This window comes from Diabrotica undecimpunctata, chromosome 5 (assembly GCF_040954645.1).
Source record: "Diabrotica undecimpunctata isolate CICGRU chromosome 5, icDiaUnde3, whole genome shotgun sequence".
Taxonomy (NCBI): Eukaryota; Metazoa; Arthropoda; class Insecta; order Coleoptera; family Chrysomelidae; genus Diabrotica; species Diabrotica undecimpunctata.
The window spans coordinates 97,963,744-97,976,792 of record NC_092807.1 but is presented as its reverse complement, the minus strand read 5'-3'; the positions used below and the strand labels follow the sequence as shown (position 1 = coordinate 97,976,792).

The 13,049-nt window shown below is 33.5% G+C and overlaps 1 protein-coding gene across 2 annotated transcripts in view; it reads right to left on the bottom strand.

The window, feature by feature from the left end:
• The window catches only part of wge (BAH domain and coiled-coil containing protein winged eye), an 83,490-nt gene that overhangs the window by 18,056 nt on the left and 52,385 nt on the right, over positions 1-13,049 (bottom strand). Inside the window, exons 13-16 of one of the 2 annotated variants that reach the window (XM_072532313.1) lie at positions 7,705-7,933; positions 6,579-7,117; positions 6,216-6,395; positions 1,949-2,110 (exon numbers count right to left, since the gene is read on the bottom strand). In XM_072532313.1, the coding sequence (XP_072388414.1) occupies positions 1,949-2,110; positions 6,216-6,395; positions 6,579-7,117; positions 7,705-7,933 (1,110 nt within the window). The remainder of the gene's footprint in view (positions 1-1,948; positions 2,111-6,215; positions 6,396-6,578; positions 7,118-7,704; positions 7,934-13,049) is intronic. The other variant, XM_072532314.1, reaches the window with a different exon arrangement.

Here is a 13,049-nt window from a genome sequence, read left to right as displayed (position 1 = left end):
TTTATGGAAAGGCAAAGAATGGTCAACAGACTTAATATATACCTAGAACAGATTACTAAATATAGGCAAGAGAGTAAGCGAATTTACTGCTTAGACGATACTTGGTATGATATCCACGACATAGTTAAGAAATAGTTAAGAAAGGTAGACAGGGTTCAAACACATGCACATCAAAAATGTCTGCAAATAATAGATCGCGACTCATTATTGCGCATTGCGGAGGAAATGGGGGATGGGTTCCGAATGCTTTAAAACTATCTCAAATAGTGTATTAAAGCTTGAAAACGCTTGCTACTATTCCCGACAGCTCAACAAGATACTAAATATATCTTCAGAGAAAGCTGAACTTCAAAGCTTTTTAATGAAAAATGAAGTTCTACACACGAAGCAATTTAACAAAATATACGTCCTAAAGAGTATTGCCGAAAAACATTGACACACTATATTGAGACTTCCTCGCTATTTTTGTGTTTTTAATCTTGTAAAATACATTTCCATGGAACAAACCGACCCAGCTAGAAAAACGCTCCTTGATAGACCTATTGGTCAAAGAAGAAGAGGAAGACCCAGAACAAGATTCCTAGATAACATAGACCAAGATATGAGAAATATGGAAATACGTGCTTGGCGGAGGAAGGCGATGGATAGGGACGACTGGAGAAAAATTCTTGGGGAGGCTAGGACCCACACAGGGTTGTAAAGCCAAAATGATGATGAAAATACATTTCCTAAATTTGACAAGAAGGTAATTGATGTAAGTCAAAAAGAAGTATCTAATACAGTCAAAGAAGACTGTCAAGAAAGAATCGCCAAAGTGATCAAAGTTGAAGAATACTATAAGAAGATTGGGCACTTCCACAGCAATGGCGAAAATAAATTTATTATTAAATTTAATGATGAAAAGTTGAAGAATACTATAAGAAGATTGGGCACTTCCACAGTGATGACGGAAATAAATTTATTATTGAATTTAATGATGATAGTGACATAGAAAATACAAAGTAGGAGAATATATATTAAGTATATTAGTTATTTAAGTGATTATTTGTTAATTGATGCAATTAATATTTAATAGTATTAAGTTTTGTATTTTTGAAATAAATAAAAAAAGCGGAGAGACGCTTGTATTTTTTGCTGAATTTTAAAAAATTTTAATGTATACTTATTATATACTATACAAAAGCTATTCTACATCAGTTATCAATGCAAGCATGCGGTAAGAGGGAGGGTCGCTGCAAGGTGAAATGTAAACAAAAAATGATAAAAATGAACTTTAGCACATACGATATGTCCTGCAAAATAAATATTTTTAATTACATATTTAATTTCGAGAACAACCAGTCGCCGCACTATATCTTAAAGCAGAACTATCAGAACCTACGTTCTACTATATTTCTTACCGCAACTAAAGAACGTTACATATTATGTAGACACTATAGATGATGAATCCGTTATTAAACCTGGTTTCTGCCTGTTATGTTCCATGTCTTCGTTGCATGTTAATACGTGCTTTGTTTTTCTCTACTAAATTTTGTCATTTTTTAACAAACCATTTTGTTTCACATTCTTGTACATTTAGCCATTTTCCAACTTTTATTTTTTTTCTTTCCTTATTAGCGATTAAACTTATCGCTCTTAGTGTGCGTCGACAAGATCCTGCGTTCGGATCTTCATTAGTCCCTCGTCTGGTGCACTCATTTGTTATTTTATCGATTAAAAGATGGTCCATCATATTCAATGTTTTGCTATCTAGGGATTGCCACGTTTCCTTATATATGTTTTTGTGTTAAAAGCACGTGATACCAACAACCATCTTTAGTAAAGTAGTTAGGTTCATTAACCTAATGCCACTGTCGTTAAATAAATCGTTCTTTGAGAACTTATGACCTTGTTAATATAAAATATACAAAAATATGGAATTGGACACTATAAGCAAGCTATTACTTACAGGATACTGAAGATTTTGCGGACATCCAACGGTTTCTTCGGGATGATAAAACCATTTGACCTTGACAATCATCGTTCCACACAGTTCCCACATGGCTTCTATTTTACCGATGTACGGCCTATCAGGTCGACCAGTTGATAAAAATACTGCCGAATCCCCAACCTATGACATAAATTTTATCGTTACAAACCTAGACGGTAACAATGTAACGTGTCAATAAAGGGAACGTGACATTTTGTTTGAATTTTCGTTTATTTTACTAAATTTTATAAAAACATTGAAGTGTATTTTTGTAAACATTTCTCAAGAAATCATTTTATGCCCTGTAAATAAAATTCCCGTTATATAGTTATCGCCCAGGGTCAGAAACAACCGTTTAACTATCCGCATAATCCTTTTTTAAAGGTTTTACCGAAATGCCACTAAAGATACCGATTCTGCCCTGCTAAATTTTATTTGAAAATGTTCTAAATATCCCTGGATGCCATTAAGGCCATCAAAAAATTTTAATATTTCAGTCAAATTAGGAGAAGATACTTTTTATTCAGTAGTACCAATTTTAAGATTGGTACTACTGAAATAATGACACTTGATGTAAAAATTTATTTGATGTCAAAGAAACTTTTACATCCAAGATTCACGAATTTATTGACACAGAAATTGATGAATAAATTCATGAATTTCTTCGTGAATTTATTGTTGGTGTAATGCCTGCATAATAAGGGTCCTAGCTGGAGACCATCTTTACGAGGATTGTCTTTTTAATTTTGCATATAGCCGCTTAGAGAGCGCGATCAATAAAACCTTCCGACATAAATGTAAAATCAATCTTTTGTTTACATAAATCGAGAGTTTCATTGCGATACAATAGGTCATGTAGATACGGTGAATTTTTGAAAACTTTCGGCCGACTTGCAAAAAAGTCGGTCGAAAAATTGAAAACATTGATGCGATCCGTCAACGAATTAAGGATGACCGCCGTATAACGTATCGGGAGATAGATGTGAGAAGATTTTAATATTTAAAAACAGTGGGGCTCTTTTTTTTAAGAGTTGCTCTCTTTCCTTTTCTTTTTTGTTGTTTTCTGTCAATTTTTCTAGTGTTTCTCACGTCTATGAACGACCCCACCCATAATCTAAAAGGACCAAGCAACGGTGCCTTTGAGACACATAGTGTATCAGTGCTTTAAGTTTACGTCTTCGTAAGATAGTTCACTCTGTATGGTACAACAGTAACACCAGAGAAAAGTACGTTATATATTCCATCATATCTTAAATAAGTTGTGTGGATATGATGGCAAATAAGATTCGATTAACAGGGTGATTTGTGTAATTGACCATTTATTTCATTTTACTGTAGTGTTTATACGGCTCATTTGATTTTTTTAATTTTTGCATGATACAGTACACTACTATCAAGCATTCGACTGGTATTAGCTAAACTAAAAAATTCCAGGACTGGCTTTGGAAAAATTAATTTAGGGATTCGTATTAAATATTACACCCTGTATAAATTTTTTTTAAAATGCAATAAGTGATTTTCAAACTACATAAATAGCCAATGAAAACGACATATGCGACAATGTTGTCGCACTTTTAATAAATTTTTAGTGAACGATCAAATCTTACCAAAAATAGAACAACCATAATGAAGTATCAAATTATAAGGTATTAATTTAAACAAATGTTATAAATTTCAAACATTTTAATTAAAATGATTTCCTACAACATAATCTAATACGTAGGAAATTGACATCTTTACTGTCACTTTGTATTATCTCTACGATAGAATCAATTGTTTTTCAATTTTAAATTTTTACTCATAGATCGTATTGGGGCATTATTTTCGATAAATAATAAATTAAATTGATTAAAAAGTCAAACCTCTTGTATGTGTTAGTTTTTGTTGATTGTAAATGATTAAAATTTTATGTCAAATAATAATACATTGCATCAACTGTACTAAATAAAAATAAATCTAAAAAAGTTTAAAATGAAGGTTGGCGTTGACCGTTTGACGTTTCTTGATATTTTATACCCATTGTCATTATTGTCATTATCAATTGTTATTTATGTGTACAAGAATACATATTTCTTCTGTCATATCTACGTTAAGTACATTGTGTTAGTTTTGGTAGAGCTTTTGTTACTTTCGTTCAAAATGTCACATCAGTTTTCGACCACAGAATATGCAGACATAATATTTGTTTATGGATTCTGTAATGGGAATGGTAGAGCTGCTAGTAGAGAATATCGCAGGAGATTTCCTTATCGTCGAACTCCCAGTCATCCAACATTTGGGTCAGTTTTTAATTATTTGCGAGAAAATGGCACTTTTCCTAGTGGAACAACAGAGCGACATGTAGATGAAGAGCAGGAAGATGACATTATGGACGCTGTTACTATGAACCCTACAATAAGCACTAGACAAGTAAGTCGAGAACTCAATGTTACTCAATCAAAAGTAAGTAGAGTCTTACAAAAAAATAATCTATACCCATATTACATTCAAATGGTTCAGCGACTACATGCTGGAGATGAGATCGATAGGTTGGAATTTTGTAGATGGATTAACAATAATCGACCAACGCTATACAGGACACTATTTACAGATGAAGCCCAATTTACCAGAGACGGGATAAATAATTCACGAAATTCACATGTGTGGGCAGAAGAAAATCCCCATGCTATTCGAGAACGTCGTTCTCAGTTAAGGTTTTCGGTTAACGTGTGGATTGGTGTCATAAATAACCAATTAGTAGGTCCTCACTTTTTTGATGGTCCTTTAACAGGGCAGGTCTATTTGAACTTTCTACAAAATATTTTGCCGAATTTGCTTGCCAACGCGAACCTTGCTATCCGAGGGATGTATTTTCAGCATGATGGGGCACCCCCACACTTTTTACTGGCAGTATTACTGTTGCAATAATGTTTATTGCAACAGGTGGATAGGACGTGCAGGTCCTATTTCGTGGCCTTCAAGATCCCCTGATTTCAATCCCGTTGATTACCATATTTGGGGACGATTGAAGCAACTAGTTTACGCAGTGAATATTAATAACCGACAACAATTAATTGATAGAATTATACATTGTTGTAATACTATTAGAAACGATCCCCAGAGTATCCGTAATTCAATACGTCAATTAACAATTCGGCCACAAAAATGTGTACAGGCTGCAGGGTTCCATTTCGAAAATCTATTTTGAATTATTTTTATTTTGTTACCATTATTGTATCTTTTCCAGTTCTAATTTATGGGTTTATCATAACTATGTACCTACATATTTTTAGTTTTTTTTTTAAATTGTTCTTCGTTATTGTTAGTAGTTACTGTTTTTTGTTGTGCAGTGACTCAGTTTATCATTTCAATTAAAATGTTTGAAATTTATAACATTTGTTTAAATTAAGTACCTTATAATTTGATACTTCATTATGGTTGTTCTATTTTTGGTAAGATTTGATCGTTCACTAAAAATTTAATAAAAGTGCGACAAGATTGTCGCGTATGTCGTTTTCATTGGCTATTTATGTAGTTTGAAAATCACTTATTGCATTTTAAAAAATATATATACAGGGTGTAATATTTAATATGAATCCCTAAATGAATTTTTCCAAAGCCAGTCCTGGAATTTTTTAGTTTAGCTAATACCAGTCGAATGCTTGATAGTAGTGTACTTTATCATGCAAAAATTAAAAAAATCAAATGAGCCGTATAAACACTACAGTAAAATGAAATAAATGGTCAAGTACACAAATCACCCTGTTAATTAATAAAGAGGAGTTGACATTTTTTAGTGGCCACATGATATGCTCCCTGAGGGACTCTACATATGGTAGAAGTATGTAAAGTTCCTCATGACTCACTCTGTATATAAAATAAAATTATTTATCAGTATTGTAACAAAATTCATAAACAAAACTGTTGTCATATTATCAATCCATTAAAAATTCTAATTGATAATCCATTAACAAATTCAAATCTCATTTTACTGTATGTAATAGAGTTGAACTATTTTTTAAAGTTCTAAAGCATATGGAAATCCTGCAAAATGATCCAAAACAAAAACTAACTACTTTAGAATCAATAATTTCAATGGTGGCATTAATTTTCTGAAATCGAATGCATGAAAGTTTCGTATACTTTTAGAATTTTCCATTGAATATACAAAAACCACATAAAAATTTAGTATTAGTTCAGTATTTTAACGTTTTACCGTAAATATAGATCCAGTGTTTAAGAAAAAATCAATAAACAATGTACTTACCGTAATAATTTCTTTGCCACGCTGGATGGACTTGTAGAAGAACTTTCTGAACCGCCCCTTAACCTTCGACCGTTTGTATTCTTTACCGGCCCATCCCCACAGCTGCCTCGCAGGTAAAAAGGCACTCATTTTGCTTCTACTTTCGCAGGACTCTTGACGATCCCGTAATTTATTGCTCTTCTGAAATTATCAATTAGAATTATATTACGCTTTTGTAAAACATCTATAATTTATATCAAAAACAAAGTAAACGTTACATAGTTTCCTTCACAAATACAATTAAAAAATATATAGTTGAGATGAAACGCTTGACGAATACTGGTTAAAGAATAGAATAGATTAGTTTCTATAGGAATTTGTTACCTTTTTCGAAGACACTTCAACTTCGTTAAAAACTACCACAGCATGGTTATCTACAATACTGGTCTGTTTGTCTTCTCCCACTTCTCTGTCTTCTTCTTCTTCCGTAAATACTTCTTCCTTAGCAGGAGGTAATTGCACAAAAGGCAAAATACTGTGATCAGTAACAATACTATTAGCTACATCCTTCAGTTTTTCCTTGTCGTGATGTTTTTTGTGTTTCCTATGTTTCTTATGATGTTTTCTGTCCTTGCACTTTTTATCGTAACACTTGTGCTTCTTTCTCTTCTTCTTTTCCGGCATTAACTTATTGAGTAGTTTCTCGCGTTTCTTCTTCTTCAACAGTTTCTTCTCTAAATGTTTTTGTTCCTTGAGTTTATTTAATTTATCCATATCGTTATCGACTGGATTTTCAACGTTTCTTTCAATTAAAGGCTCTATTATTGCTTTTGTTTCTTCTTGAACGTTTTCTTTAGACGAGATGTTCTTTGAAGGTTTCTTTTTTCGTTTAGTAAGGCTCAAGAGGGGATTCAAATCATATTCTGAAATTTGAAAAATAGTTAAAATTTAAGACATTCTTGTTATTCATAAAAGTTGCTAACTAATTTTTGAATCTTTGCAACATCGCTTTGGACTATTTAAAATATTTTTTACATAGATGGATTAGCCACATATTATGTACTAAAACTAAACAATGAATTGTGGTATGTGACCTCACTCAATGTCCATTTCCCTGTTAAAAGATTTAATTAGAGATTATTCTTAGATTGAAACAATTGAGTGCAAACCTAAACCTTGTGATCCCAACTAATAATAATGAAATCAAAGTGGGCCCTGGTCAAAAAAAGGCTGTGTAAAAATGCGTTTCTCATTAAGTAGAGCAAACGCCAATTATGATGGGGTTGCAGCTTATGACATATGTTGTCCTCAAGTTAGTTGATTTATTCCACTAGTGAAAGTGCACTAGCTATTTAGACAAACTCTCTACTGTTTTATTGCCGCTGAAATGTATATACTTGCGCGACGAACTTCAACATAAATGGTGTTTGCTGTAGGTGCACCGAAAGTGGAAAAGTAACAAAATTAGGAAAAAAGGCTAATATTAATTAAATCATTGTTTGTTACTTACCAATAACGGGATAATCTGAAGGCAACAGCCGAATATCCTTTAAGTCTATTCGACCACTATCGCCGTCGTCAAATTCAACTAAAACGAATTTATTATCCAGCTCCGGATCGGGCGAAGTCGGTTCTGCGATGCTTCCTGGATACAAGCAACGGTACTGTTGGCTCCAATACGCGCATACTCTGGTACCGACTGACAGATCGGCTGAACTTTTCGGCGATACTTCAACGATCTGTAATACAACTCATAGTTGATAACTAAACAAAAAGCAAAACTCTTCACTACGCTCTTTACAAGAAATGTTAACGGCCATTCTTCTCAATTTTATATCTTTTCAATGCTAGAAGAAGAGACGTACACGACACACACAACATACATACGATACGTTCAAGATACACAAACAAGATGGTCATGAAATTTATATTGTGACGTAAAGATTGTTGACCATATCAATTGAAAAGATAAACGAATTTGCCTTAGGACCCTGTTTATAGGAGCGCTAATAACGTGCTTATTACCGTTCGTATAATTTACTCCATGGTAGTACCATTGTCCGGTTGGGCCGACGCTAACGCGACTCTACTGACCCGACGTTATTAGCGCTAGTATAACAGGGTCCTTAATGTATTTCCACATAAGAAAAAAACAACCAACAGACTCGTCTGTCACGTGGTATGTCTTCTTCTTCTTCATAAGTCTTGAACACGCATAGGGAAGTTCAGAATCCACAGTTCTGATCCGTACGATGAAGCCGATCTTATGACAGTTCTAGAACGATCTTGATGTTCTTTGAGGCAGCTTTGGATTTTAATATGTTGTCTAGTGTTCCAGCACATCAACTTCTTTTCTGAAATTCCTTGTCTCTTTTGCTTTGGTTCCTGTACAGCTAATATATCAACTTCAAATTTTTCATTTGCTTTGTTAATTCTTTAAAGAACCGCTCCTGAAAGAATCTATTACATTCAAATGCCTAACGATATGTTTTCACCCTTTATGATCTGTAGCTTTTTTTGCTTTATCCTTGTTGGGAGCCTTATATCTTCTTCTTCCATTTATTTGTTTAGCCTTAGCTACCAGGGCTATCCGGCCAGCATCTGTGTATTTATACTGATTCTTCAAGAGCCATACCTAAAGTAAATATGGGCTTAAGCTCATAGCTCCTGAGTCTAATAATAGTTAAAGGAGAAAAAAATAAAAATTAATTGTTTATAAGTTCTTTTACATATGTTCTATTATGAATAGTCCAGTAATACCACACCGGTAATACGCACTAAGCACATGCACTCCAAGCAAGCAGATAAAATTTTATAAAGTACATTAACAAACTGCACATGTATCGTTGTTGACGCTAAAAACTTTTGCACTCCGAGTAATGTCTTTGAGTCTAAAGTTTTTTGTTTACATACATCAATAAACGGTGGATCACCTTGTAATTCCCTTCTAAACAACCGGGACTCCCTTTTTCATCTAGTGCATGCCTATAAAGCATGCTGAAAAGTGCCTAAACTACCACATAAGCACTGATAAGTATTCATTACTTTCAATCTAAATAAATATTACTGGAACACTGAAATGTCCATTCCTCACACGACACATTTGTGTAATTAAAACTTTCCCCAGGTTGGGGAAACTTGTAAACGAGACTTTTTTATATGGAACCGTAACATGTGTACAATATGTAATCCCTTTTATCTGACCTATTTCTTGGAACCGATTTTTCCAACTAATCCATAGGTTTTCTTTATGTTTTGTTTAAAAGTTTATAAAGGAGGCCTCCTTTGCGTCTTCAGTCGTAGGTAACTTTCTTTTAAGTTTAGCAAGATGATCAACTCTATCATTCCCCACAATTCCAGTGTGATTTGGAATCCATGCAAATTTAATTTCTTTATGTTGTTTGTTTTAATCGGAGAGTTTGTGTGTCGGTTGCATCCTTATAACTTGGTTTGTAATTTTCTCCAAAACACTTTTTGAATGACTACAAAGTTTTTTTTTTAATTTATTCTGTTGAATTAAGTGTAATGCCTTTTTTATGGCAAATACTTCTGCTCAACAAATTGAATTAGAAGATGGCAACCTTGCTTGTTAGTTATGTGCTTTCATTAAGGTATATCCCAATACCTACATTACCTTGTTCATCTTTGGATCCATCTGAGAAAATTAGGTAATATTCAGACCAGTTTTCAACAAAGACAAATATTACATGATTGACTGACTTCTGCAATACAGTGGCATTCCCCCAGTGCGACAGAGAAAACTGGCGTAAAACAGTCCCTGCATCTTTGTCTAATGGGCCGGATTTATCAACTACGTGACCTTCTCATTGGTGATTTAGGTCACGTAGTGGATACACCTGGCAAATAAAAAAGACATGCAGAAACTGCTTTGCGTCAGTTTTCACTATTGCCCTGGGGGAACGGGTTGGCATTGCAACGATCAGTCTATTTTGTATTATATGTCTATTATTTTCAAAGTACCATGACATAAACTTGGTTTGGATATTTTCTCCTTTTCCAAAGTTGATAGTTTCATAAACTGTAGAACTCTGAGTATTAAGTGGAAAGGAATGACAAGGAAATAAAAAGTTATGTGTTACCTCATAAATCTTATGTACCTAGCGTATTTTGGAAGCAACCATATTCGGAGGTTATTCCTATTTCTATAAAAAAAATCGCTTGACTTTTGTAAGATGACAAACACATTCCCATTTCATAAAGTTTTCTAGACATATTCTCTACTGTGCCATTTAATTTTTCCACCACATTAATTCCACATCTAGCCGGAACAACAAAGAGATTATGGCAACAAAGAGACGTTCCCAGGCACACAAAATGAGATTATGTTGTATGAGAGTTCTTGGCCCTAACAGATTAAAGGAAATAGGATTACGGACAAACACCGAACGATTTGTCAAGATATAATCAACTCAATAACTGACCATGACAAATTAAGATCTCCCAAAGCATCTAATAATTGGATAGTAGCTTCCTTTTTGAAATAGTCATTGAAATTTTATTTACCAGATGAATAATGTTTTCAGACACCACTCTACCTTTACAAAAGCAAGTTTTGAAAGACGGTAGAGTCAGATAATGTTCTACATACCAATCTAACCTTATTTTTGTCATGTTCTCTAAAAATTTACTAATACATAAGGATAGAGCAGTTGATTTCCAATCTGAAAGCTACTTTATATTTTTATTGGGTTTTGGGATTAACCAAACTGTTTGCAATTTCCACTGTGTTGGAATATGTTTTCTCTCCCTAACACATAAATTTAAAAAATTGAGCAGGAAATTTTTTGCTGGCTATGGAAGATGTTGAAACATAGAAAATGGTTTACCATCCTATCCGAAACAGTATACCTTCGTTCAAATAAAGCCAATGAAAGTTCGTTTAAAGAAAAAAGTTCACACTCTTATTAAATTTCACCAGGTGAGATGAGATGACTTAAAAAAACTGGTTTTTTAAAGATTTTTTTTTTTTTCAGTTACCTAGTTGTAGTATTAAGGTGACGATATAAGAGATAAACTAAAACTCAACCAAAACTACTTTTACTTAAATTAACTTGGACTCTCAAATCTATATGCTTTTGGGCATCATTCAATTTATTTAAAATAGTCAATTAAGGTTATTTTCTGAGCCTCGCTATCATAACTGGTGTCTTTCAGAATTACCCTATTTTTTCTTTTGACTGGGACCACATGAGTTTGACTTGGGTAATGGGAAGCAGAGGAAGTGGATTTCTGGACAGCTTGAGTAAATACTCTATAGATGATCTGGCTTTAGAGAAGGCCTACTTCTCCTTTGAAACAATCTGGTCTTCTCTGGCTTTTCTTTAAGTGGAGGAAACAACTTGGCACCTTACAAAATTTAAGGTCTTGGAAGACCATTGCCTCATTTATGTTTTTTTTTTGTCTATCAAATTCTTTGCAAATTATCTTATTTATTAAAAGGTGTTCGAGATCACAATACAGGCATTTCCGTACAGAAATTGTACAATTTTCTAGTGTACGCTCCTCAGTGCATTTAAGGCATCTTTCTTTTCACCTGCAGTGTCTTTGTGAATGTCAAAAACCTAACCATTTTAAGCATTGTTGCATAGGAGGAATATGAGATTCAACTGTTACTAAGTTCGAGTAAATAATATTTTTTTTAGGACGAATTCTTCCATCAATTATTTTGAACGGTGCCTGGTGGAATATATGTTGCCGACGCATATGTCCGTTTTTAATTATGCTGCCTATATAATATATTTTCCACGGAAATATTCAAACTGACATCTCGAGTAATGCTTCTTGATGTTAACACTTTTTGTGTGATATATGCTAGAAATCCCTTCTTAACGATTTCTGTGTCGTTTAGAATCGTATTTGCCTGTTTGGAGGTATTAAATTGAACTCCTTTTCTATTTATTATTTTTCTACTAATGTCTTTTATACCAGTTAGGCCCAATAGGTGTAAAATTTTGCCAATATCCATAGGATATTTGTCTCTATCACGACGAGAAAGAGACCGAAGTCTGTATGTACCTTTATATTCAACTTTTCTCCTACTGGTGCTTTTAATCCTAGAAGATAAATTATTCACTTCTATTAACATATTCTGATCGTGTTGAAATCTATTTTTTTAATTCAAGAAGTTCTTTTTCAACTTGACTAATATTTGGTTTATTTATGTCTAGGAGCTAACACGTGTAGAGTTTAAATTTTTTTTAAGAATCCAATGAAAGCAAGGCATAAATTCACAGACATGCGCTAAGCATGCCCTCTACTAATCTAATGCTACTATGTAATTTAATAAAAAATAACTTACAGTAACGTCCGTAGGGTTTTCTTACTCACTAATAACCCTAATTTAATGTTTAGAAACTAAATAACTTTAAAAGGAAAGACAGTTAAGATTTGATTTCACGTATAGTGGCTCTGTATATCCACTTACACGTATTTCATCCTAAAAGGTATCATCGGAGTGGCTCTTTACAGAAGCTCTGAACGTGAAAACAATCTTTCCTGTCAAAAACATCGACGTCTGTTTTGCCTTGCAATTCTAAAGGTTGTGGCATATTATAATGCACGTTGCGTTTCCAGCACATAGCGTTTCCGAAAAATATAATTTAAATGGTTTTAAATATGAACAACGCACACTGTCCGGAACATAGCGTTTCCGTTCAGTATATTCGAAAACAATATTTTACTGATGCCGACGGCTGCGTAACGAGTCGTAACCGGTTTGTAAGGATAATGTTAATTAGATGACCGTCGTTTTCCCCTTGTTGTTTATTTAGGTCTTTGTTTGATTTTGATACAGAGTATTTAAAAAAATTATTTTCAAGGCTATTTTGTCATTTA